A 27718-nucleotide genomic window follows, 5' to 3' on the forward strand; every position below is an offset into this window, starting at 1 on the left:
TATCTAGTCTAAACCTTCCCTGGTGCAATGTCTCTAGAATTTCTCAAACCATAAGGGTGTGATTATGTCAATGTTGCAATTAGTTTGGCAGGATGCTATGTATAAAATACAGAGCCACTAGATCGTTCCATAAACTTGAGTTTAAGGATTATAAATCTGAGTAATGGAAGTACTCCTACAGACGCACACTGCCTCAAAGTGGCACCTGCTAGAACTATCTTCTCCGAAGAAGTATTTTTGTAAATCAGCTATCTGATCAGAAGTCTAAAAGTTCATATTTGCAGTGAAACCCTTTCTAGCATAATGGCCTATTTTCTTCAAATGAAATGTCAGAGAATTGGACTTCACTAGGAGTGATCTTAAACGAGATTAATTCCACTGTACAAGCTTGTTTCTGTAAAACAGAAAATACATAATTTCGTATTGTTCTTTTTGGCCAGTCCTCTAATAGTTGTTCTGAGTAGAACTTTTAAGAACCTTCTATTCTAGCTACTTCTTCATTTCCTCTGTTTAAACCTTTTACTTTCCCTAAAAAATAATTTTTAAAATATAATTGGAAAGCTTGGGTGAAATAGAGGAATGTTTTTGAAAGAGAGAGGCTCTAACAAATGAACTGTTAACATCTGCACAATTATCTGAGGACGGTAAGGCTAAATTATTTCTCTATGCTTCCCACATTAAACTGAAGCAGATGTAGATGGAGGAAAGATAAGTATATGACAGATGAAGACAGGCTCACAGCCAGAGGTAGGTCTGCCAAGAGGGATAAAGGAGGCAAAGGGAAAAAGGGAAACTTGCAGTACTGTAGCTGTTTTGGAGAGCTCAAGATGGGAGGAAGTCCTGCCTCATCGCTTCTCCCTTGTTGGTCCATTTCTGGGCATTAATATGCTGCACTGCTGTGCTGTGGAGAGGTGTCCAAATTAACTGTTAAATCCATTTTGTACGTCCCAGCAGAACTGTAGATGTTTGGTAAGAAGAAACCCTGCTCTGGAAACTTTACATTAGGAAAAGACAAGCTAGTTCAAGAGGAGGCACACAGAGAAGAAATTACTTGTTGAAGGTTACATGAAGAACACCAACTTTCCAACTATACCCACTGACAAGATGGACTTCACATCCCTGGTCCTGCATAACATACTGGAACACCGCTGGTCTTAGCAAAAGATGAAAGAAGTTTTCTTTCGCAGAGGATGGCATGTCTGTGTCTTTAAATCATTTCCTTCCTCCCCAGCTCTCCCTTACTCAGGAACAGCTGCTCATGAACTCTCACAGGAACAAGAGCAGCAGGAGAATGAACCAGAATGAAGTGGTGCAATTTGTACCACTCTGCCAAACCTTGGCAACCTATTCCATTGAGAAAGGGAATTATGATGAGAATGTGTGAGAATGAATTCTGCAGCAGAAACTGAAAAATTAAACAAGTCACCCAGTATGAACAGTTGTTCTTTCTCATTCAGCGAAGGAAAATGTTACTAACTCCTAAGTGCTAATGTAGACAAAGGTGTTCTTACTCAGTTACTAACTACTGAATACTTACTAACTTGAGGGCAGATTTAGTAAGCAGTGGAAATGCTGGATAACTAGAATTATGTCTGCCCAGATCTTAAAAAAGCACCCCCAATTAGACACAGCATTTAAAAGCTCTTTCACATAACTTTGATAGTAATTACTCTCTGATATCAACCACAAAGTCTGCTGTTACACTTTAAAATACCTTTTTTAAACACCAAAAAGGGAATTACACGACCTAGAAAGACAGGACATCTAAAATTATAAAGGCAGCAAGAATCAGAAACATTTAAAATTCCAAAAATGGGTATCATATTTCCAAAGTGGTAAAACACAAAATATAACTTGGAAAAAATGACAAAACTGAGTAAAACCCAAACTCTCGCGTCTTTATTTCACCAGTTAACAGAATGATATTGCTAATATATTTCAAAGCAACTTCTAAACAGGAGTGGAAGTAATCAAAGGCACTTGATTCTTTGTCACAGAATGAAAAAATATTAACGGGGAGTATGCCATAAGAAATTGGTTAATTGTACTTTATTAAGGAACTCTAACCAGATGTCACACACCAGTTCATTAAACCAGATAATGATTTAAATGGCTTTACTCAGGTGTAATTATAGAATGCAGATTAACAAAACTTCATTTAACACAGGTAGCTCCTTATTTAAGTTAGTTTCACATGTCATTAAAGCTGCTCATTTTTTTGGCAAACTGCAGTTTTAAAGATAGGTATATTATTTGCAATTATTGCTAATTGCTATGAGCAATGATTGCAATATCTCTGGAACACATCTGTTGCTGACACAATTTAAATGTGACAATTTCATGGCTAATAACTCTGTACTTGTTATTGAAGTACCATTACCCATAAATGACTGATAAAAGTCTTCTACCTTTAAATTTGCAATACAATAGGCACTTCATATGATATAAGGGTTAATCTGTATTTTCTCTCAAAATGGGCCACTTTATGTGTCCCAAGGTAACTAAAGTAGCAGTTGATCCTCAGACAGTCTCAACTGGATCAGGGGATTCGTGTAATAAAGTACAATACAGACACTCATTATTGGGCATTCATGTGGCTGGCACAGCTGAAAGACTGTGGCCAACACACATGATGGATGGTAATGTCTCTGACACAAACCTGTTTGTGAGGCAAGGTTCTCCTTTACATAGCACACGATCTGGAAACAAGGGGAGACAATAAACATCTCATTTCCAGTAACAAACACATTTCAACCACCCATGCTATAGTACATGTGTGCCATGCAGATACATCCATACCCAACAGATGCTGGCTTTGGTAAAAAGAGTGCATGTTCTCTACGCTGACTTCAGAGGATGACACGTCAGAGAAGAGAGACATTTTCAGTCTCTAGGAATGATGATGTAATCCCTGTTTGTGCCACGTCCATTGTAGCAGATAAATGTACAGCCTCACAGGCTAAAGCAGCAGGTGGGGAGTGCACTGTGCTGTGGAGATAAGAGCTGGAGAAAGAGAAAAAATTCCAGTTTAAAAAAAATACTTAAAACCCATTCAAGACTCAGACATCAACCTGGCAGAGAACTTTCATCACATTGATGGGATAAATGACAGAGTTTCCAAAGGTTTTTGAAGACCTAAAGTGCCGATATAAATTCTGAACATTATGGCCAACATGAGATGGGTAGGAAGCATTCCTATAGGGTCTGATGACTACTTGACCTGTGTTAACCCTGGCATCAACAACACTCATGCCCAAAGCAGATCTTTTGAAAGCTGCATTGTCCTTATGCATCTAGATGGGCATCAGATATAAAAGGAAGCAAAGGACTAGGAGGAATGAAAGGTGAATGTGTGACAAGACACCTTAATAATAACAACTAATGCATTTTTCAGATTAAAAAAAAAAAGAATATCTGAGGACATCAGCAGTCAGGCTGTGTGCTCTGTGAATTCAGCGTCAGACTTTTACTCACTCAGGAATGGTTAAGACTGCTGTCAGCAAGTGGGAATTCACAATCTGTCCCACTGCAGTAATTTAATCCCCGAGGCAGCAGACATGTGGCAAACTGGTGAGCACTTGAATACAGTGGTTCTTTGTGACAGAAGCTCCAGAACAGGAAAGTTTACAGGGACCCCAAGAAATAATCCAAGACCATTTACCTGACCGCATGGCAATATCAGCTGTAGCTGTGTCATTCCTGACAAATCTTTGTTTAACCTGCCCTTGCAGACCACCCAGAAGCCAGTTTCACAGCATTCATAGCAATCTGTTCTCATGATTCCCTCTCCTACTATTCAGAAGCGCACAGGGATACTGCGCATGCATGGTAATGTGCCATGGGCACTATGGACAGGAGGAAGCTGGTCTTTCTATAATGACTTTTTATTTGTATATCATGCTTCTTGGCAGTCTCTTCTCTGGCAGGCTAAGCAACATACTAGTAGATTACCCTACTTGCAGCTGTATCAGATAGATCTCATGTCACTCTTGCCGAGTTCCTCTGTCTCTTTCTCTTGATGGGCCACATCTTTCTTGGAGTACAGTGCCTAAAACAGGACCATGACTTTGCAACTGGACAGAAGGCTGACTTCAGATGTTTTTTCAAATTACATTCTTACTCATAAATGCATTAAATCGATGTTTATTTAAAACTAAAAGAGTGCTTGTTATTTATGACCATTACAGCTACTTCTTGTGAGCACTGTGAAGGGTCTTCTCACAACTCACATCTGAGTTTTCCCTTCTCTGCCTCCTCCTGGGATGGGGCAGCTTTAATTTCTGCAAAGGATTCTGCCTGATGCCCTCTGAAACAGGAGAATGGATTAAAGAATTTCTCCGTACCTGGGATCAACAGCAAAAGAAAGACCAGAGAGAGCCTCTATCCCCTGCTAGACACAGGAGGAAACATGGTAACAAGTGATGAAGAAAAGGATAAGGTGCTTAATGCCTTCTTTGCCTCAGTCTTTAACAACAACACCAGTTGTATTGAGGGAATCCAGCCTCCTCAGCCAGAAGACAGACTGGGAGAACGACACACACACCCCCCAATCCAGGAGGAGACAGTCAGTGACCTGCTGCATCACACAGACACACACAAGTCTATGGGACCAGATGGGATACACCCGAGGGTGCTGAAGGAGCTGGCTGGGGTGCTCATCAAGCTGCTTTCCATCATTTACCAGCAGTCCTGGCTGACCAGAGAGGTCCCGACAGATTGGAAATTGGCCAGTGTGACGCCCATATATAAGAAGGGTCGGAAGGATGATCCGGGAAATTACAGGCCTGTCAGCTTGACTTTGGTGCCCAGGAAGCTGATGGAGCAGCTCACCCTGAGTAACATCACACAGCACATGCGGGACAAGCAGGTGATCAGGTCCAGTCAGCATGGGTTTATGAAAGGCAGGTCCTGCCTGACAAACCTGATCTCCTTCTATGACAGGGTGAACCACTTATTGGATGAGGGAAAGGCTGTGGATGTACTTTCACCTTGACTTCAGTAAGGCCTTTGACACCATTTCCCACAGCACTGTCCTGGCGAAACTGGTTGCTCCTGGCTTGGATGGGTTCACAGTTTGCTGGGTAAAAAACTGTCTGGAAGGCCGGGCCCAGAGAGTTGTGGTGAACGGAGTTAAATCCAGTTGGCGGGCAGTCACAAGTGGTGTCCCCCAGGGCTCAGTGTTGGGGACACTCCTGTTTAACATCTTTATTGATGATCTAGACGAGGGGATCGAGTGCACCCTCAGTCAGTTTGCAGATGACACCCAGTTGGGTGGGAGTGTTGATCTGCTCGAGGGTAGGGAGGCTCTGCAGAGAGACCTGGACAGGCTGGAGCCATGGGCTGAGCCCAACTGGGAGAGTTTCCCTAAGGGCAAATGCCGGGGGCTGCCCTTGGGCCACAACAACCCCCAGCAGTGCTACAGGCTTGGGGAGGAGTGGCTGGAGAGCTGCCAGTCAGAGAGGGACCTGGGGGTGTTGATTGACAGCCGGCTGAACAGGAGCCAGCAGTGTGCCCAGGGGGCCAAGAAGGCCAATGGCATCCTGGCTTGTGTCAGCACTAGCGTGGCCAGCAGGGACAGGGAAGGGATCTGACCCCTGTACTCGGCACTGGTGAGGCCACACCTTGATGTCTGGGTTCAGTTTTGGGCCCCTCACTCCAAAAAGGACATTGAATGACTCGAGCGTGTCCAGAGAAGGGCAACGGAGCTGGTGCAGGGTCTGGAGCACAGGTCCTACGAGGAGCGGCTGAGGGAACTGGTGGGGTTTAGTCTGGAGAAGAGGAGGCTGAGGGGAGACCTCATTGCCCTCTACAGCTCCCTGAAAGAAGGGTGCAGAGAGCTGTGGATGAGTCTCTTTAACCAAGTAATAAGTGATAGGACAAGAGGGAATGGCCTCAAGTTGCACCAGGGAGGGTTTAGGCTGGATATTAGGAAGCATTTCTTTATGGAATGGGTTGTTGGGTGTTGGAATGGGCTGCCCAGGGAGGTGGTGGAGTCCCCATCCCTGGAGGTGCTTAAGAGTTGAGTTGACATAGCACTTAGGGATATGGTGTAGTTGGGAACTGTCAATGTTAAGTTGATCGTTGGACCTGATGATCTTCAAGGTCTTTTCCAACCTTGATGATTCTGTAATTCTGTGACAGATACTTGTTGAATTATGAAGTCCTGGCCTTCAACATTACACCACATTTCAGCAAAATTCCTGTCAAATGTACTCAATGTACTCAGCTCCCTAAGGATGCTACCTGAATTTTCTTAGCTCTCACTCCTCTTAAAAGAAGATTGAAATGGACATTCAGGACATAATCTTATCTACACTCATTTACAACTGGTTCACACTCACACATGATTCTTCCAGTACTGTCTATTATCTTAAATGGCTCCCCTATAATTTTGATGCTAATTGATTTGACATAGTATTTATAATGCAGTTTGACAAAGTATTTATATCCCTCTGTCACATTTTTTGTCAGAGAAACTGCAATAACTGAGGGGCCTTTCACACCATGACAGCCCAGGGACACCCTTGCTCCTGCAATAAACCCTCAGCCAGCATCGCAAGTTTAGACACCAAGGCAGTTACAGCCCTTTATGCCTCAAATGTCAAAGCTGACTCTGACAATATTTCTCAAAAAAACAAACCCAATCAAGACTGCAAGCTCAAGTTTACCATTGCACCCTATTGCCAAGGGAATCCTGAGATCCCTTTCTTTAATTACTTAAAGAAAGACACCGTGGAGCCCTCATTTTGGAATTGAAAGAACTAATTTGAAATTTAGCAACTACAAATCATCCAAATAATCCTAAATTCCTCCAGCCCTGTATAAAACTAGCTCTCAATTCCTGAATGACAAATAAGCAGTTTAACTGATCAATGCTTTATCCTTCACAGCCCCCAAGCTGGAGGCTTCTGACCTTTCAAGGGCCATAAGTCAGAAGACTATTCTTAAAGATTAAACATATTAAAACAACACCAAAGACATAGTTTTTAGTCAAGAGATTTTACACATACATAGACATTCACAATTACTTAGAGGTACATATTTGTTTTACCTTTGAAAGGAAGACAGTTATAAAATTACTGCCCCTGCGTGAAGGATCACAAAACAGAAAGAAATCAATTTCTTAAAAATTTCTAACATGTGTTTATTGTGGCCTTTAGCTAAAGATCAACTGCTTCTGAAAAACAATCATTTTAGGCATTTTGAATAAAGTTTAGAAGATTAGAAATTAGCTTCTTACATAAGAAATGTACATTGGAATTTCTGTTAGTGTGATTTTACTTTTAGAGTAGCACAACTTCATTTATTTAGATACCATTAAATCAAAAAACCTATCAACTAAATTCCTGGTCCTACTCACTGACAGCATACTTCCTTTATTAAGATGTGTCCCATATTTTCAGATGTTTCACCAGTGAATGCAAAGATATAGAGGGCATCAGTTCAAGCAATGGACAGTGTTAGTGGCCACTGAAAGAACTCTTATAATAGTTTCTAACTAGCCAAGAGGCCTAAACCAAGCAGGTTGGCAAGAAAAACTATCTGAGAAGAAAGAAAACACATAAGCCTTGTGCCAGAGGACTACAAAACTGGAGTTAATAATAATACATACCGTGCTGCTGAGAATGACAGGAACAGTATAAGGCAGACAGCAGCAACTGACCCTACTCCAACAGCAGTCATGTATTGCAGAGTGGGTGATAAATCTGAAACAAAATATCAAACAACTCAAACAAACAAATAGCAAATGGTGTAGCTTTTGTCTGGTGACTGACCAACTGAGTCTGCTCAAAGTACTTTAACAAAACTCGGATGTTAGACTTACTGCTTGGTCAAGCAGTAATGGAGATGACTATCTAGTAGTTAATATCCAGTTGAGGAAGTAAGATTAAATGGTGTATTTCTCAAAAGTGATTATAATTCTCCATCCCTCAGTTTCCTGCCTTTTTGTTTCTTTTTTTTGTTTGTTTGTTTTCTTTTTAATTCAGATACTCAGTGTTAACACTTTCCCCTCTCATCACTGGCAAATTCAATCTAAATCATAGATCATGGTGGTCTCTGCTACCAGAAAATCCTAGTGCTTCATTAAACTGTGCAATGCATGTTCTTCAAAATCTTTATGATCTGTGCATGATTTCTCTTCCGTCCTCCCCCCCCCTTTTTTTTTCCCCAAGTAACAGAAAAGAAATAAACATTGCAATCACAACCTTACACAAGCCCATAATACCAGAAACCACTCAGGGACAGAATAGAAGGCGTACAGAGGACTGTTGTCAAAGCCAGAATTACTAAGAACTACTGGTGAAGGTAATCTGAGAAAATAGAAATTCAATCCCTTCCAGCCACCTTTTTTGCCTCAGTTTTCACTGGCAAGTGCTCCAGCCACACTGACCAGGTCACAGAAATTAAAGGCAGGGACTGGGAGAACGAAGAACCACCCACTGTAAGAGAAGCTCAGATTTGACACTGTCTAAGGAACCTGAAGGTGCACAAGTCCATGGAATGTGATGAGATGCCGTAAGATCCCATCTTCAGCATTAATCAAAGATTACCTACTTGTTACTGTATTTCCCACAGACATGTAGGGTGCTCTTATTCCTTCAACATTCCACAAATCAACTTGCTATAAAATCTTGCAAGCATGAGTAGTTAGTGTTTCAGCAAAACTTTAAATTCTTGCAAAAATGGCACTTATTCAATTAAATATGTCCATGATGAGATTCCAAGTGCCTGAACATCAGAAAAGCAATTTCTGTTACTTAAATTGAACTCTTTCTTGGCTCATCTTAATGTACGGGAAAAAAACTGGCTGTGCATTCTCCCAAAACGGCCCCAAAAACTGATCAGAAGAACAGAAAATCATACAGACCCATAAGGAAAACGTGACCAGTCTACTAGCTTGGCCTAACACTACTCAGTGAAGCAAGGCTTGTATCTGTGCAGCACCTCTCACCTGTAAACTTACTGTGAGTCTGGCAAAATAAAGAATTTCAGATAGGGACCCTACAAGCATGTTCAGTTTTGGTAAAAGTTGTATCTGTCCTTATATCACTGAAACACCAATTTCCAAATACGCAAATTATGCATTTCTAAAGCAGGTATCAGACCTCCATAAAAATGAGAGAACTGTCCTCCCTACTTGTAGAATATATTTGCTGAAAACCCCTCAGAATTCATTCTACTTATTTGTGACAGAAGGAAGTGTGCTTTAAACAACTTTCTATAACTTTTTACAACAATGATTTATCATACAATGTGTAGGTTTGTCTAGACAGCATCTCTAACAGGCCCATTTGGTTTAGATTTAATTTACAGATTTGCTTTCCACATATGTTGATTAAGAAATACTCCTCAAAGGACTCAGTAAGACAAAAATACTCTCAGCCTCTCCAGCTGCAGAAGTACCTTAGGCTAAGTACGCTATTTGGCTAGAAGTCCATTCAATATAAAGGCAAATGGATTTACAATAGGAAGTCAAAGGCATGACCTGTTCTACCTGACAATGCTCTATCAGCTGATAATTGACAAATTCAGAAGAGGACAGTCTTCCTTCTTTCCAGAGTTATTTTACAGCTCTTACCATAGAGACCTCAAACCTAGGAAATCCTTGGTCTTAGCTGAGTCTCCCACAACTACCTAAATTATATTTTAAGTGTGGCGGTAAATGAACTAGGTCACATGAATACACAGCAAAAGGCAACCTAGAAATAAACATATAGTTGTCACCAGAAGATCAATAATAGCAAGTCAGACATGGATTTTGTGAACAGTGGTGAAGATGTACTTCAAGAACTCTATGCACCACATGATTTATTATCATTCCAAACTACTGTCTCAGTCTTCAGTGTCACTGCATTTCCTAACTCAAATTCGTAAGTCTTTCAACTCAAAAGCAGAATTTAGAGTTTGTAGGGGACTCCAGTGGTGCCACTTTCTTTGTGAGGAGAGGCAAATATTTGCGTTTTGCTGAAACATGATGAAATGGGTGAAAAGAGTATTTTTTACCACCATGGAAAGGAAGGAAACTTAATCTCTAGTGGATTCCAAACTCCTCAGAGGTAAACTCATTTACTGGAAACATTTTATAGTTCAAATGTAATACAAAGATAAAGCCATGCTGAGAAATTCACTGGATTTTAAAGTTATGCCATTGTATTTTTAAGAAACTGTACTTAAAAGTACAAGAATTAGCCATACTTTTCATTTTTGCATGCTGTCTTTTATTTTCCTGTTCATAAAAGGAATTCATTCTCCAAGGACCACCTGAACATAACAAAATAAATAATGTGGCTTCTAAAAGCTAGAAAAAGTTTGGTGGTATTTTTTAAATCTTTAAGGCAGTATATCTTAGAAGAGGCTTCTAAAATTTCACATCTTCTGTGCTTCAAATACTTTATGCATAAAAATTGCTGCAACTATTCGGATGTGATGCAAAGAAAGAGTAATATTGAAAACCAGGGGAAAGCAGAGAATCCCCTGTAGAATGGATTACTGAATCCATTAGAATGGAATACAGAAGTGCAAGGCAAATTTTATGCCTCTAACGTTTCCAGTCCTCAAAGTCAACCAACCATAAATGGCGAACAAAGAAACAGCCATAGCAATTTTTAGTTTATGATGCCATGTCAACTTCTGGTTTCTCACTGAAGGAAGAATTTACTTACCTTTAATTTGTGCCCAAACAGCACAGGACTGTGTTCTCACCTGAAAATGAAAACATAAAAATCAGTTTCTCATGAGAGAAATTTTTTATGACTAACACCTTCTGCAAGAGCAGCCTTCCACAACATACTGTATTTTACTACTACTGGGAATGGAGTTTGTTAGTCCTCTCATAGCAGCCTCTAGCTTGCCTGAAAAGATTATAAAGATAAGATTAGAGATAGAGCTTTGATGAAAGGCTGGCTGTAGTCTTTTAGATCATCGTTATTCCCTTCTATAACCTAGGCATACAAGTAACATGGAAGGATCTTTGAAGCTGATTAGATAAGAATTCAAAATTTATGAAATGCTAAGACTGAATATGCTGTATTAATTCTATCTCCATGTAGGATATATATGTTAAAATATGGTACTTACAGGCATGTTTTTCAAATACTAGCTGTAGGTTTTCTTCAGTTGTGACAACTTGCTTGGTGATTTTAAACAATTTTTATAACATAGTAGTTAATGTTAACAGTAGTAGAATAAATGTTTACCAGGGCCCTGCTTCTGCAAGTTTGGTTTTTTTACAGTAAGCTTTCATCCCTGTAGAGCTTCTTCCCTCCAGCACTTCATGCTCATACATACACAAGAAGTTCTACTTTAAGATCTACTGTCTATTGTATAATTATTGTGAAGTCTATTTTTGTAGTGCTTCTATACATACTCTCCTGCTAAATGACTTTCACAGACTTTAACAGAATACATACAAATATATTTTTCATCTGTTGGCAAAATGTGTATTATGTTGCTCTGGATAACTATGTTTATATGACATTCAAGGCTACATTTTGAAGCATTAGCACAAAAGAGCCAAGGCACATTTAATCTGCTTAACCTTACTTCAGTGTGTCTGCATGCCAAATTGTGGCATCTCAGTGTTTCTTACACTAATTTTTTATAAGGAGTTTTCTGGTTTTTTAAAAAGGCAAAACACTGGCAAAGAAAATCCTCTTAGGAGAGGGAGAAAAAAAGAGAGAGGGTGGATTTAAAAACTCAACCAAATGCCAGATTCTGGATGCACAGGTGTGAGTGCCCTCATCTTGAAATAGCTACCTACATAACATACTCCAATTTGCAGGAAATTGTGGTCATCCTCTGCCTATCAGTGAAGTTACTGAGCTCCCGGGAATATCAGCAGTAATATTCACTCATCTGCACTTTATCTAAATCAAATTACAAATCCACTCCTCTGATAAATAAGTCCAGAAAATTATCAGTGAAAATACTCCTCCAAATACTTGAACATTCCTGGATCTCAAAGTCCATATTTCAACTTGAATATTCACAGGTAGCTAAACGGGAGATAAAAATCCCTTCCACAGCTGCACGTTTTAGAGTTCTGGAGAAAACATTTTGCCATACATATACACTTTTCTCAGATGATTTATTGTTAGGCTAATTTTAACAGACTTTTCTCACAGTAGGGGTCATTCCGATTCCAATTTTCCAAACAGGTCATACCTTTTTTCCTTAAAAGACTGTGTGTCATCTTCACCCTTCACAGTTCTGCTCTTACTTGTGTTACATGCAGAAACTGATCAAAAAAAAAAGCTGATGCTGACACTGAACAAAAGCTGTGCTAAAGAAATTAATCTCAAATAAGTTTAAACATCAAAAACCTTTTTTAGTTCTTGCCCTTCACTATGAGCCTTGTATCTGCACAGCATGGAATCCATAAAGTAATCACTGGAGATTAAAATAGGTGCCAGATGGGTTTGAGTTATTTAATTAGCAGTATCCCTGATGGAGAAGGACACTTCCAAGGCTGGACAATTTGTCCCACTTCAGTAAGGTTTTTATGGTAATGACAGTAAATTCTTGTTTGTTCCCAGATCTTCCCTTGGTGTCCATCATCTCTATATTCCAACTGTTAAATTCTTTATATGAAAAATGATAATTTCCATTATCTTCAACTTCCTGCTTTCCTTGTACATCCCTAATGATCTGCACAGTTGATCTGACCAGCCTTTTAACACAAGTGAATGTTCTGCACAAATGAAATATGCATTTTAAATCTTCCACCTTGAAAAATAAACAGAAAGTAAAAACCACACAGCAGACACCGTTCTCAGAACCTCCAAACCTGAGTGAGGGATAAATGAATGTAGACTCAACATAACGGAACAGCTTACTTAACTATGTCCACACAATTTTATCTGTACTGATTTTCCCACCCTCATCACCAAGAAAACATGGCAGGTGTATGGCAATAAAAAGTCACAATGAAGCCATGATTTTGCAGGACGTATGATACAAATTGTACCATTCTCAGGATGAAGCGGTCTGGAGTCAGAAGGAACTCTGGAGGACACCCGAACTTAAAAGTACAATAATAAGAACATCCGTTAGGAGTCTATGACATGTATTTCTGTGTCTGTATTCAGATAGAAATATGTTCACAAGTAAAATACACTACAGAAATGCTGATTTCATATCTATTAATAATTGAGGGCAAATGAAAGAGCAGGGTTTTGTTAAAAGGCAGACTTTAAAATATTAATTTTTGAATCCAAATTCAGCTACTTAAGTAGACAGATTTTCAGAAATTCTCAAAAACCAACAACCCTCAATTTATAATTGTGAATTTCTTTAACTTCTTAATACCAACAACTGTGCAAAATACAAGGGCATGAGAATTGAAGATAAATCAGTACTTCTGAGCTACAGGTGTAAGTTCCACTTCAAATAAGCAGAGCTGGGTACCAAAGTTGTTTGGTATTTGCAATCCTAATAATGATTTATTCGTGTCGTATGTAACATTTTGTATTTCATCAAGTAACAAAAGCCATACAAGAAAGTGTATATTAAGTAGCTGATGCACTCTAAATGGAAGGAAGCAAAGAGTGACTTCTACAAATAATGGTAATAATATTTCATTAAATCAGTGGCCTAGAAAATTCATCTGGCAATGCTAGAGATGAAACATCAGGAAATAATCTATATGAAAGTGAAAGAATAATGTAATTTAGAACCAGTTTAACAAACAGCTGGCAGAAAGACATAAGCAATCTGCACTGTTCCGTGCAAGAAAAGCCCAGACACAAGTAACAATAGGAAATGATCCCCATTATCAGAAAATATTGAAGGGAAAAAGCTAGGGAAACCAGTGCATAAACCCAAGGATACATTAAGATGAATTCAAGGATGTATTTAGGAGTGCTAAACTTGTATAGATTTGGCTCATTAACAAACATGCTCCACAGAGTAAATTTTTCTAAAAAATACAGTTCATTGTTCAAATCCCAAGATATTTTGGGCTTAACTTAACATTATTTATGAACTGAATGCCTTCAAATGTCATTTTCCCACTTATTCCCTCACACAATTTGTTAAAAATTTATGACAAACAACAGACTTGTATCAGGATCAGAAATCACTTTATCCATGCTATAAAAACTTCCTAGACTATTGGTAAAGTTGATACCACACAAAAGTTAAGCTGCACAGATTAGTAGACACCAGTAACAGCTATTATGTGTACTTGTTAAATTTCACTTTGGACAGAGGTACATTCTTTAATAGAAACTGCTTTAACTTACTGAGATTTGGGTGCAGGCTTCCAAAATTGTAGACAATTATGTACAAGTGACTCACAGATCAGTTTCTGCAGGCCCCCTTGCTTCATGCTGTATGCACAAAGTCCTAAAACTCTACTTTAATTTTTTAGGGTGTCAGGGTGAGGCACTGTTTAGGTGTTTTCTTTAGTAAGCGTTGCTTTGTTCTGTTTTTACTTTTTGACATTCAGGAACTGTATGCACGTGATAAGTCTATCACCTGGCCCATATAAGAAAAAATTCCTACTGCTAAGACTTACAAAAAATATTACAATCTGTTGACTTCTGAGATAGATAACTGTAAAACTAGTGGCATAATGACATTATGGGAGGCTGGGCACTGGACAGAGACTAGAGCATGAAACAGCTGAGATGTACATTTTAGAAACTTTTTGTTTCTAATGCAAATACATATTTACTTTAAAATGAGGAAAAAAAATAGCATTAGTCATATATATTTTTTTCCAGAAGGCTTTCCCAAGGCAGTTGGAGTTGACATTCATTGCTCTGTGGAAGGTAACACACATGATAAAACATATTTTTCATTGTCATTTGGAGAACTGGAATATTTTGCTATTAAAAATTAAATAAAAATTTAAAATGAGTGAATTATTCATGACTAAGGAGTAATTTTCAGATTTGCATACTAATCTTTTCCACAAACTCTTGCCCAATAAAGACACCCTCAATCACTGAGGGCAGCGATGGCCCTTCATTTTTAATTTTTTGCGTTGGTTGTCTTTGGGCATCCAGAGTTGCTCCAACTTTACAGTGACATAAATATCTGTAAGGAATTATGAGAGTTATTTCATCTAATTCTGTCAACTCACAGATTCTTGCAGCTTCATAAAAAAATTAACACAAAGCTAACTTTCTCCTCTTTTTTCCACAACATTTCATTCAACAGGTGTAAAGAAAAGGTTTTAAAACATTCATTACCTTATTCCACTCACTTATTATTCTCAAAAAAACACAATACTCTTCTCCCAGCTTTAATGGAGCATTATAAAACTTCCCGTAGTAATGTCTGTCTCCAAGAGTAATTGACATGTTATCAGCAACATCCTTCGCCTGAAATTCAGCTGCCACATATCCTTTAATGTCAGTGGTGTTACTAAAGAAAGTTGCAGCAGTGAAGGAGTCACAAATAAAAGTGTTTTGCAAACCCAGAGGAAGCACAATCACTTGATAAAGACTAGAGAGAAACAAAAAAGTAAACATTAGCCCTCAGTTCAATGAACTAAGCATCAGACATTCATTAATTCAGCCTTTTCTATTTGTAGCCTCTTAACTGCTTTTTATTATCAATGTCCAATACAAATGCTTCTTATACTAGAATATTTCTCTGTTTTCCGTTGCATTTTGAACGAAAAGCACTGCATGCATAGCTTAGAGGTGGTTCTCCTCATCACACACACATTACCTTTACATGTTTATTCATGCTCAGAAGAGCATCGAATTGAGTTATTGCAGGCTATCTCTTGCTCTTCTCATCTAACACATAAGTTCACCTATGAAGCAATAAATCATTAGTCTCTAAATATGATTCATAACTTCCCAGAAAATACTTTTTCTGTTTAAAGGAGAGAACAGATACCATTTGTAAAAAATTATTCAAATCTGTCTTCAGGCCTCTCAAAACAATATTTAGTCTATGGTATCCAACCACAGGAAGACTAATATGTGGGGCTGTTACACTAGTCACTTCCTGAAACATTATTAGAGTTCAAGTATTTTCTGCTTTAGTGCAATGATGTTACCATTACCTTTTTTCCTATCACAAACAGCACTTAGTAAGGTGTAAATCCTTTTTCTCTAGATATATATTTTGGTAGTAATACATCAGTATGAAAACACTACTTCAGAATACGCATAAATACAGACATTGTTCACCATTTCCTCTGGCTCCTAGAAAAAAAAATGTACTGGCTGTATGAGTTAGCTGGAAAAAAAATCACATGGGTAGAGCTGTCCTTGTGCGAATCTAATGTGATTTCACTGTGGATAAAGGGGAAAAAAAACCAACAACCAAACCCAAACAAATCAACAACCCAACAGTGAAAACTCGGAACTGTCAAAAACAGGATTTTGTGCCAGAAAGCAGGGAAGAGTCTGAAGCCAAATATTACTCCGCTAAGGGAGGAGAAACTTGGAGTTACAGCTTAAGTTTTCTCCCATTGCTAACAAAAACAATCTAACCCCCAGAAAATGTTCCAGTATGTAAGTAACATAAACCTGCAGAATGTTTTTTGAAAGGGTGAAGAGTACACAGAGACAAACCTGATCGGTCCATTTCGATCTTCTGCTTTCCGGAGTCTGAGCAAGGGTGCAGAACCTTTTACTGCAACAAATTCTACATCTGGAAAAGGGGGATCTAAAAAGTAAACAAATACCGGTGCTTCAGAGAGGCTTTACAAATGTTTCAGGCATGACAGTTCCTAGTTATTTCTTCCCAAAAACCTTCCTCTGTTATCTGAGCCTCAAACCCCTGATGGCTAAAGTCTGCAGGCAACATAAATAGTCTGGTCAGGAAAAACACAGAGCAAATACAAGTATGATGGCATGGCAGCCCCAGCTCAAATGCCTGTATTGAAGTATATCTGCTAGCTGGGAAAAAGAGACGCCCAAAAATGACAGTAGACTGCAGAGAAATGAGACAGGAAGGATTTGTTGGAAGAAACAATATTATTTATTAGACTAACTGACATGGTCAAGAAGAAAAAGACGATTCTCTGGACACACAGCCCACTATGAGAAATAAAATTGTATGAATAAAGGAGAACATATTATTGCCAAAAGCGCTTTCAAGAAGGCGACTTCCTTAGTTACTGCTCACAGTCAGCTGGCAATATCCAGTCCCTTAAACTGGATTTCAGTATGGGTAGAGAGCTCTAATTTGTTTTAGTGGGAATTTGCATCAAGGCCAAAACTGAACAAACATTTCTGCCTCTAATTTCAATGGCAATGATGAGAGCTGCACACTGACAGAGGCTGGTGCTACCATAATAGAAATTACCACTATCAGCGTGGAAGCAAAAATGAAAAGAGCTTCAGTGTGCACAACTGAGGGGGCAGAGTGTGAAGCACAGATACTAGATTCTAGAAGTCCGAAAGAACTAGCACAGATATTTACAGGTATAGCTAGGCTGTTTGAAAACTGGTCTGTCAGGCTGCTGGTGTGATATCTGACTAAAGAATAACAAATGCAGTTGCTTATATACAGAAAACCAAGGCTTCAGAGCACCATTAGTAAGAATAATCAATGTCATAGAGACAAACAAAAGAAAACATATGCAGATTTGACAGTGTTGTCACATCAGGCAAAATCTTGCTGAGATGCATGGATTTTTCAAACAGCTGGAATATGGGTAGCTGTACATACATGTTGAAACACAGACAGTCCTTAATTCAGCAGGAGAAAATGAGGCTTGGTAGAAAAACTGTAAAATGTTTATCAGAATAACTGATAAACATGCAGTTAGCAAAATACAGCACGTTGGAAGCAGAATTACTGGTGGGTAGGAAGGTTATCAGAGAAGTTCCTCCAAGATTAAACAAATTAAGTAGTATGTCTGCCATTTTTTTAACAAACACGGTGCAAAATCCATGTGTATACAGATGAATTTTGCTGCTCAAATAATGCTACTGTAAACCAAAAGCAGTATGGAGACATTACTCAAGAACTGAATCACCTCTACAGCCGTTGTTTTGCAGAAATGGGATGAAATTCACCAGTATGAAGTACAAGGTGATACACTTGGGACTACTAACAAAAATATTTTGCTATATATTCTAAGTAGTAGGACAAGCATATTAGTACATTTCAGAATGAGTGTTAGTTACCATAATGACAAGAGAAATAAAAAGGCTGCTCTAAAACGCATATGAAACAGATTTCTGTAACACTAGAGTAGTACTACCAGAGGTATAGAAGGCCCAGGTGTGATCATTTCAGTGTCTGATGTCCCAATCATCAGAGCTAAGTGAAACCAGTGCAGAGGATGATCACAAGAAAGATACAAATAAAGGAGAAATCGTCTTTTATGACAGAACCAAAACCTTGTCTTTGTAGCCTATGAAAAAGAAATTTGAAAGTCTACATGCCCTCTGCTTTAAACAAATGAAACATGGGAAAGGATCACCTTAAGCACAGTATGCCCAAAACAAATACAACAGGCCATACAAGCATCCCTAGCAAGAAAAACCCTACCTTGCCCTTGGCAAAAATAATCTTCAAGACAGCGTCCTGAAAGCTTATCTAGCCAAATTAATTGCTCTGATATCTCCCTTTGCCAAGTCCTCTTCAAAACCAGTGAAGAAAACAACAACGGATGTTTAGGATTGAAATGCGAGTAAGATTATATCTAGCAAAACCTTAATGTTTTACAGTGGCTTCCGTCTAGCAGAGACAGGACAGAAAGTCCTGTCAGATAGTTTTCTGAATTAATGAATGAATGGCTGCCTGCAAGAACAGGAAATAGTATTTACTTTGGAGGGCCTTTCCAAAACTCCTGCAACTGCAGATATTATAAATTGTATAGACAGTATTTCTATCTAAACAAAACAATTGAACAATTAATATTTATCAGCCAACCTTTATGGCCTTTGCACCTTGCAAACCTAAGTAAACAGAATTTTTACTTGAGAACTTAAGAACTGTAAACCCACCCTTAACTTCAGCAGACACTGCCTGTGGACAGAGTAACAGGAAAATATATCTATCAGAGTAGATTCATCTGGTCTGTTTCTCCTATCTTCCTTTCCTTTGGCATTCAATACCACCACAAGACACTGCTAGTAATTTCTCTTGAGAACTTTCCAATTTCCAAGACAAACTTGAGAATTTCTTCTTTAATGCCAGCCAGAATGTGCATCGCATGCAACAGTTTTGTATCTTTTCTCCTGAGAAGCAGTGCAAGGGGGAACAGGGGACAAAAAGATGCTGAGTTCATAAAAATTACATTTTTTATTTTCAGACAGGAAAAATGCAAACCAAGAAAATATGCAGCCATCCAGAACTGACAGCCCTAGTAAGTGGGCAGAAGAGAGTAAAATGCGAAAAAACACACAGCACTTTTAAAGTCTGGGAGTCTTTTGGCATTTTCAGTTGTTGGTAAGAAATAATAATTACTACATACATCAAGCACACCAAAAGAAATCTGCCTGTTCTAATAAGTGAATAACTTGCAACAATGTGAAGTAGTAATAATAATAAATAAATAAGATAAATGTATTTTCTTTTTGCTTCAGCGACCAGAAAGGAAACTCTGAAGGAATTATTTGATATGCAGTATTTGGCCACTACAAACTTATATTAAAAGAAGCACCTTTCCAGAAATTTAACATTTAAAAAAAGTCTGCTGTGAAGTCATCATAATTTCCAGATTTAAAAATCCAGATGGAAAAAATACTGACTTAACACCATCTAGAACAGGTGGAGGGAACAGGGGGAAGTATGGAGAGATCAAGACTTGCACCACATGGGCTGTGATCCTCCAGTCTGTTCAGCTACTTCTAGTACCTTGCCTTTGTTAAAGGTTGTTGTGGGTTTTTTAACTCTTCCCCAGCAGAACAGACTAACATATCTGTAGCAGCAACAGGAAAACACAGAAGAACATATCAAGAAATGCAAGTATATCCAGAGATAGTTCCACTCTCACTTACTTCCCTGTCATAGCAGTGCTATGTTATTAACCCTTCGGCATTTCCTATACAGGCTCATTTTCTGCAATAATAATACACTGCTGAGTCTCCTTCTGAACATGAAGGCAGGCTACAGGAAAGAAGTGCATGCCAGGAAGTGCTGACCACAGCAACAACACAGGAAAACAGCACACACCTCAATACTGGAGCAAAACCCTTCTTGATGTTATATGTAATCATGCTCTTCAGAAAAAGCTAGTATATTGGAAGCAATTCACTATTAGTTATTTCACAACGGAACAGCTACACTTCTTTAATCCTGGAAATGAGTTGTTTACTTCTTAACACCCTGGTTTTGGCCAACACTGTTTACTGCTGCAGGACTTCACAGGCAAGCTGCTGCAATACAAGGAATGTGGGCACCTTTATGGCATTCACCAGCAGTGATAACAGGAATATTTAATGCCTTTCCTATCAACTGACCTTCTGTACAGCTCTGAAACTGTAACTCTGGGACAACATGGTGCTACTTACCTTTGGGCATATAATACAGGAAAGAAATGTTAAGTTTCCTCTATACAGACATGACTGAAATAAACGCACAAATCTATTTCTGTCTCACCATATATATGGATATGCACAAAACCTGTTAAACTGAATGATCTGTATCTTATTAAAAAACCTTTGCTTGGTGCCAGCATAGCCCTCTTTACAGCTTACCTTCACCATTTTGTGCTAATGATAAAAGCTTTAAAAATTTTAATGGAATTGAACCACAAAGTTCAAAACCAGATAGCAACGCTTCTCAAGTTCAGGGAAGTAAAATCAAAGAGTCCTCTTAAAGCCAAGTTCTAACTGAAACAACCCTTTCCTGACATAACACGATTTCTGTGCTCTTCTTTTCCTGCAAACAAGGAATTTTTAAAAATGGTGATTTACGGACTTTATGTCAAAAATGTTTTTAAGTAATTTTAAAACAAGGAAGTCAAAAACATTGCTGTAATTAATTTTTAAAATAAAGGGTAGAGATATTCATGGTAGAAAATGGCAAAAAAACTTACCACTTGTATTACCCTGTGAAGAGTAATTAAGTTTACTGAACATAAACAGTATAATTGCTTTAACAAATAGAACAGATTATTAACTTGGAGAAGGAGATTACTTGAAGAAGGAAGGGAATGAAGTAGGTTGAATAAATCAAGACCACATCTACAGAAAATTATCATCTAAATCATATTTAAAGACTAGTCCTCTCTGGAAATTGCGCTCACGTGATTCCCTCTGCTGACTGCAGGCTTTGTTCTCCCGATCTGTGGCTGAATGTCACACTATCCTGTTCATCACAGGAAAGGTATGAATTCAGTGAGGCAGACAGTAAAAATGGAAAGGGAACTAGTGGCCGGTGCCGTGCCACCAGCCAGGCGCAGCCCTGCTTGCAGCGGTGTGCTTTGCCTGCTGCGGGTTTGGCCCCTGCACTGTGCGAGACTGAACTCTGCTTTACAAAAAATCCTTTCTCTTAGGGAAAATACTCCCCGGGCCAGGATGCCTTTGAAGTAAAATGGTCCTAGGGAAGGAAGGAAAGATGAAAGCAGGGAGACGTGTTTAGGGGATCTTGACTGGGGCCTCTCGGTCTTTAACGTAGCATCAAGTGACCCACCACCATGCTCACAAGTCAGTGTAAGTCACAGCCACGTGACAGGCGTGAAGCCAGCTTGTGCACCATCACGTTTTCTGTGTCAGAGCAACGGTCCGCAACGATGCTGACTGAAGCCGCAGACCACATTTGGGCGTCAAGGAGAAATAAGAAAGGGTGCCGGGTAGGGAAGAGCTCTGAGAACGGGCTCCTTCCTCTGCGAAGCCCCAGGGTCCGCCGTGGGGCTGACAAGGGGTGGAGATTCCCACGTACTGTCACGGGCAAGACAAACAGGAGGTTCATTTTAGGGCTGCAGCGTCTCTCTTGCTCAGACTGGGAGGACTGAGAAGCCTTCTGACGCAGAAAAGCAAGCCGCAGCAAAAACATCCTGCAGGCACCTCAGTTTCACGCAGCCGCTCTCCCTCGGAGCAGCCTTCAGCAACTCCATTTTCGCTCTCTGCCCTTTAGCAACATGACTCAGCTCCGCGAGGACTTTCCTCGGAAATCCTGTCATGCAAATATCGCGTGGTCTTTGTCAAAGGTGCCGCTCTCCTGAGCTGTGCAGAGACAAACCTTTCACGCACGGCTCTGGTAAGGCAAAGCAGAACAGAGCCTCTTCGGGCCCATGGCTAGAAGTGAGCTGTCCCCCGGGGAAATCCCAGGGCAGTGTCCGTGCCCTATCGCCTAGCGAATCGCAGGAGCACCTGCTGGCAGTGATGCGAAAGAAAAGACCATTTATTTAACCACCCAGGGGACACCGGCCGGAATTATGCCAACAGCAGCTACACCTGGCCCCGCTCCCAATTCAAGGCTAACCCCTGTGCCCGTAACACAACAGCTTTTGACTTACCTCTGCGAAACTGAAGCTGGGCCCGCAGCTTCCCGTGGATGCTCGGCGTCCAGGAGACCGAAATACCCACGCCCCACCTGAGGTCAGGTTTGCCACAGGCAGGCGGAGCCGGGGGAGCGTTACGGCTTGGCGGAGGAACCGCCAGGGGGGCACCAGCCGTAGCCACCCCGTTGGGGGCTTCTTTCCGGGAAAGGGATTGCAGAGGGTACGTGGTGCTTTGCACACAGAAGGTGACCCTGCCTGCCTCGCTGCGTATCGATCGGTGTGTACCATCTGGGGTTCATTAACACAGAGGGTCATGGGCTAATGCAGGCCGTGTCCCAGGAGGGTGGGAAGAGCCTAAAGCTGCTCAGAGACGGAGCCAGTCGGCATGTCTCAGAAGCAAGCCTTTAAAGATGGATTTTCTGGGAGGCTTTTAAAAACCAAATCTCTGAGCATTTAGCTACATACTTGGTGTCTGCTAGCAGGCAGCCAGCTAATGACTTTTCCTGCAAGAGGAAACAGTTGACAGTACTGAATAGGGAGAATATATGAGCTTATGAGAAAAAATTAAAGGGAAGAGAAGATAAAGGAACTGCTGGCTTGATCCCATCACAATATTATATAACTTCAAACTTCCTTAGCAGTTCTCTGCAGAAAATGGTGCGAGGCGCTGAGCCTTCCCAGGCTGTCCCCAGGGGAGCTGACAGCAGGCGGCCACTGCGGCCACTTTGCAGAGCAAGGTCCTGGCCCGCAGCCGGTGCCCGGGAGGTCACCCAGGACTGCCGAAGAGGGAAGCTGAAAACAAGAGCCCCCTCGAGGGGAAGAGCCCCCCTGGCCGCAGCGGATTTCCTTGCGGCACCCCTGCGATGAGCGACCCGCGGGAGGGTTCCCAATGGGGGGTACGCTCGGGGGCAGCTGGGCGGGGTGCGGGCTCGGGGACAGGACCACGGCCGAGCGAGCGGGGCCTCCTCTGAGCCAGCCCTGCACCGAGGCGGAGGCCTGCCTCGCAGCAAGGCGTGAAAGCCGGTGCCTGGCACACGGAGACGGGGGAGTCCGAGAGCGTTCGGTGCCACAGGACCGCTGCCGACGCGTCACGAATTTGAACAGCTCTCCCCGGAGCATGCGAGCACTGCTTGGGCTGCCAGAGACCCCGCCCTTCAAAGCAAACCCACCCACATCTCGCTTTTTCTGCCAGGGCCGTTGCTAGATGGCGTTCTGTCACGGGCCTGCGGAGGAGCGGGCAGGCAGAGCCACGCTCTGAGGCTTCCCAGGGCAGAGCCCGCGGCCTGACCCGGCGCGGAGGGGGCCTGCAGCAAGCCTGGGAAAAGCCGGGCCACATCAGAGCCAGAACGCACCGGCCAGCGACTGCCCCGAGATGACAGGAAACATAACAGAAGGCTGCGCAGGGATGATCTTGCTCATGGCTTGGACATTCCGCTGCTAAACAGAAGGAAAAGGAAAGCGCGGCGTGCTCTGCCCAGCAGGCACAAACCGCGGGTCCGCAGCGGAGAGGCAGGGGCAAGAGCAGCCGCAGGACAGGACTGGAAAGCGGGCACGTGGCTAGTTTGTCCTCCTCTTCCTGTTCGTTCTACACCTGATTTTTTAACCTGAATTTGCTGCCACGTGCTTATGTGAGCCCGTTTGGTCTGTATCTCCCGGTACAACTCCACCTGAAGGTTTCTCTGGCTTGTCACCTGCTGCCATTTCCTCTGGTTCTTCCTGTGGCGCCTTTCCCTTGTCATCTCTAGGAACCAACGTCTCACACACAAAACCCAACCTCCGAAACACCGGAGTCCTCATGCCGGCTGCTCTGCAGAGCCAGCGAGGGGGGTTTGGGCCCTGCCAGCAGAACGGGAGCCGGGTGCTGTCTGCTCAGGGTGTTTGGGTGAGGGGCACTGCCACCGGCGTGGGCCTGGCGTGACAGCATCCCCACCTCAGCTAAAGAGCTCTGTGGTGGGATCCTGCCAACAGCCCCCGCTGCTTCCTCCGCCGATGTCCGGACCTCGCTTGGGTAGGCGGAGGGGTGCAGCTCTGTGCTGGCCTCGCGGGCCGAGCACCCAGCCTTGCGGCGGCAGCTGGTTCCGACGTCCCCCGCCGGTGCTCACCGCTCTGCAGCGCTCCTCTGCACGAGCCGCAGCTGGCCAGGCGGGACCTGTGGCACAGGGGACTGACTACCAGCTGCGCAGATGCACCAAGATGAAGGCACTGACACAGTCCTGGCCGTGGCAGAGGGGGAAGATTCGGTCAGGGAAAACTCCGCGAGGTGCTTTTTCAACGAAGAGGCATGAGGACATACACCCCTTGTTTTTTCTGTTTCTCTTTTCTCCTCTGGGAAACATCCACCCAAAGTAAACAGGATGGAAACCAGTGGAATTCCTTGTAGTGGCAAGTTGTGAAGAGCTTGCTGGCTGCAGCTGTCACCCAGACAGGGAGGCACTCAGGGCACTGGCATCTTACCAAACCTGGGGCTCCTAGCACAGCGACCCTGGGGCAAGGAGCAAGAGGCACACCGGGGAGGAAGCTACAGGGGCGAAAACCAGGGTGTGCTGCTCCACAATGGGGTGGGCAGGACATGAAGGCAAGCAGGCTGGTCAGATCTAGCGACACGGGAATTGCAGCAACTGCTCGGCTGCTTTGCTCCTTCCCTGCTGAGGTCTCAAATCCTGTCTCTGCTCCTCTGTGCTGAGAAACAGCAAATGGCAAAGCTTCCTGAGTGAACGGCACTTCCTAGAGCAAGGCAGAGCATAAACAGAAAAGTGTTTCCCCGCTTCCTCACAAAGGGGGCGGTGGGAGGGGCACGTGTTTTTTAGATGTATTATTTATTATTCTTAACTGCTTTAACAAGCTTTGCTGTACTACACAGGTAACGTTAAAACCACTGGAAGACACCACTATCAGCAGCTCAGCAAAACGGAGAGTGTAACTGGAGGCAACTTAGCTTTAATGAACTATTGGGATATGTCACCAGCTTGGTGACACCAAGCTGAGTGGGGCAGTTGATGCGCCTGAGGGACGGGATGCCAACCAGAGAGACCTGGACGAGCTCCAGAAGTGGGTCCATGTGAACCTCATGAGTGAGGTTCAACGAGGCCAAGTGCAAGGTCTCACACATGGGTTGGGGCAATCCCCAGTATCAATACAGGATGAGAGATGGAGGGGTTGAGAGCAGCCCTGGGGAGAAGGACCTGGGGGTACTGGGGGATGAAAATGGGACACGAGCCAGAAATGTGTGCTCACAGCCCAGAGAGCCAACCGCATCCTGGGTTGCATCAAGAGCAGCGTGTCCAGCAGTTCAAAGTGGGGATTCTCCCCCTCTACTCTGCTCTCGTGAGACCTCCCCTGCAGTGCGTGTCCAGCTCTGGGGCCCCCAGCATAAGAAATACATGGACCTGCTGAGTGGGTCCAGCAGTCTTCCAGTGTTTAAAGGGGGCTACGGGAAAGATGGGGAGGGACTCTCTACCACGGGCTGTAGGGATAGGACGAGGGGCAATGGTTTTAACCTGAAAGAGGGTAGATTCAGACCAGATATAAGGATGAATTTTTTTACGAAGGCAGTGGTGAAACACTGGAACGGGTTGCCCACAGAGGTGGTAGATGCCCCATCCCTGGAAACGTTCAAGGTCAGGTTGGACAGTGCTCAGAGCAACTTGATCTAGGTGAAGATGTCCCTGCTTATTGCAGGGGGGTTGGACTAGATGACAATGGTCCCTTCCAACCCAAATCATTCTGTGATTCTATAGTTGTATCTTAGAAATGGAAATACTATCAGGATATATGTATGACCTTTTCATGTATAAATTCATAGCTGAAAAGTTATTACAATCTATATTCCTCTCCATTGTAGCCTAATCTTACACTGTTTTCTTCCATATTGCATGTCACTCATTGTATTTCAGGCTAATTACACTAACAAGTTGAGAACAACATAAAGGCTTGTCCTGGTTCAGCTAGGATACGATTAAGTTTCCCGTGTTGGGGGAAGGGATCTCCAGCCAGGTTATTCATACCATGCTGAGGTCAGGTCAGGCGGCAGCATGGGAAGATTTCCTTTGCAGCTTTGGTGGCGGGAAGCACGCGCGGCGGGTTGGATGTGTTCACTGTGGAGTTTCTCTGTATATCTTTTGTCTTGTTTACTGTTACTGTTATTACTGTTTATTGCTGTTATTATTGCTATTGTTGTTGTTCAGATTGTTTATTACACTGTTGTATTAAATCTTTCCTTATTTCAACCCCGGGGTTTGTGCCTCACTTCCAACCCTGACCGGCTGAGGGTGGGGGAGGGACCATGGCAACATGGTCTCCGGTCCCGGCAGGGCCTAACCCAGCACAGCCTGACGTACAAACATCACTATAAATTTGTAAAGGCTACTTGAAGCAACCCTAAAGAACACCCACTTCACATGGGTGGAAAAGACTGAAAAAGCGAAGAATTTTGTTCAGCATGTAAAGCACTGGCTATAAAGCACAGACTGTGCCCTCCACATCAGATGCTTTGTAAACAGTATGATAGAGGTGATCAGAATGAGCATGACTTCAAAAATATTTATCAAAAAATTCTTGCTGTGAAGGAGATCAGAAAAATAATGGAGAATTGGAGTTCACGTGAACTTGAAATATCATGCATTTGAACAGCCTCTGCATAAAAATACGAAATGCATTCATGAACATATGTATAAAAGTGTTTACAGGACTGGCAGCTAAGTTCCTCCCTACATAAAAAAAAAAAAAAAAAATCATAGATTATAATCAGTCCCCTCTCTTCATTACATAAATCAGAAGCTCATGCTCTGAAGCTGCACACAGTAATGAACTGTGTATCTGGAAGTACATGATGTGCTGTCAGAGTAAGAGCTGTCAGATCACCACATCTTTGACAGTCTTCCACTTCCTCACTGGAAAGTAATTTGGTTTTTTGCTCCTTTTCCAGACCTTGAAGAGGCCCATTTATGAAAGAATGAATGTACATCATACAACAAAGCAGAGCAATAATATATCTTCTACGTGTGTGTCTACATCTGTGGGTGGGCAAACAAGCTGGACATCACAACCTGATCTGTAATGTAGTATATTTTTCATATACCAAGATGAAAGTACAGGTCTCTAGAAGATTATACTTAGTATGTAATGGAATTCATTCTTCTAATTCAAGTAACTTTCTAGACTCCCTGCTTGTGGCCTACTGTCTGACTAACATGTACATATGAAGAGAGAGAAGGTAAACACACAAGAATATGTGGCCTGCAGGTATATCCTGGACTAAAACAAAAAGAATAGCAGCTGAGAAACACAGGAACTACTGCAACTGCCTGATGTACACAGACAGGCTTGCAGTCAAACCTACCCAAACCCACT

General features: G+C 41.9%; 1 protein-coding gene across 1 annotated transcript in view; it reads right to left on the reverse strand.

The window, feature by feature from the left end:
- Positions 1-1887: 1887 nt before the first annotated feature.
- SUSD1 (sushi domain containing 1) overlaps positions 1888-27718 on the reverse strand; it is a 53590-nt gene continuing 27759 nt past the window's right edge. The window contains exons 12-16 of the mRNA XM_074931963.1: positions 16539-16632; positions 15198-15453; positions 10665-10704; positions 7613-7706; positions 1888-3003 (exon numbers count right to left, since the gene is read on the reverse strand). Coding sequence (XP_074788064.1) covers positions 2865-3003; positions 7613-7706; positions 10665-10704; positions 15198-15453; positions 16539-16632 — 623 coding nt within the window. The 3' untranslated portion in view covers positions 1888-2864. The remainder of the gene's footprint in view (positions 3004-7612; positions 7707-10664; positions 10705-15197; positions 15454-16538; positions 16633-27718) is intronic.

Source organism: Athene noctua, chromosome Z (assembly GCF_965140245.1).
Source record: "Athene noctua chromosome Z, bAthNoc1.hap1.1, whole genome shotgun sequence".
Lineage (NCBI taxonomy): Eukaryota > Metazoa > Chordata > Aves > Strigiformes > Strigidae > Athene > Athene noctua.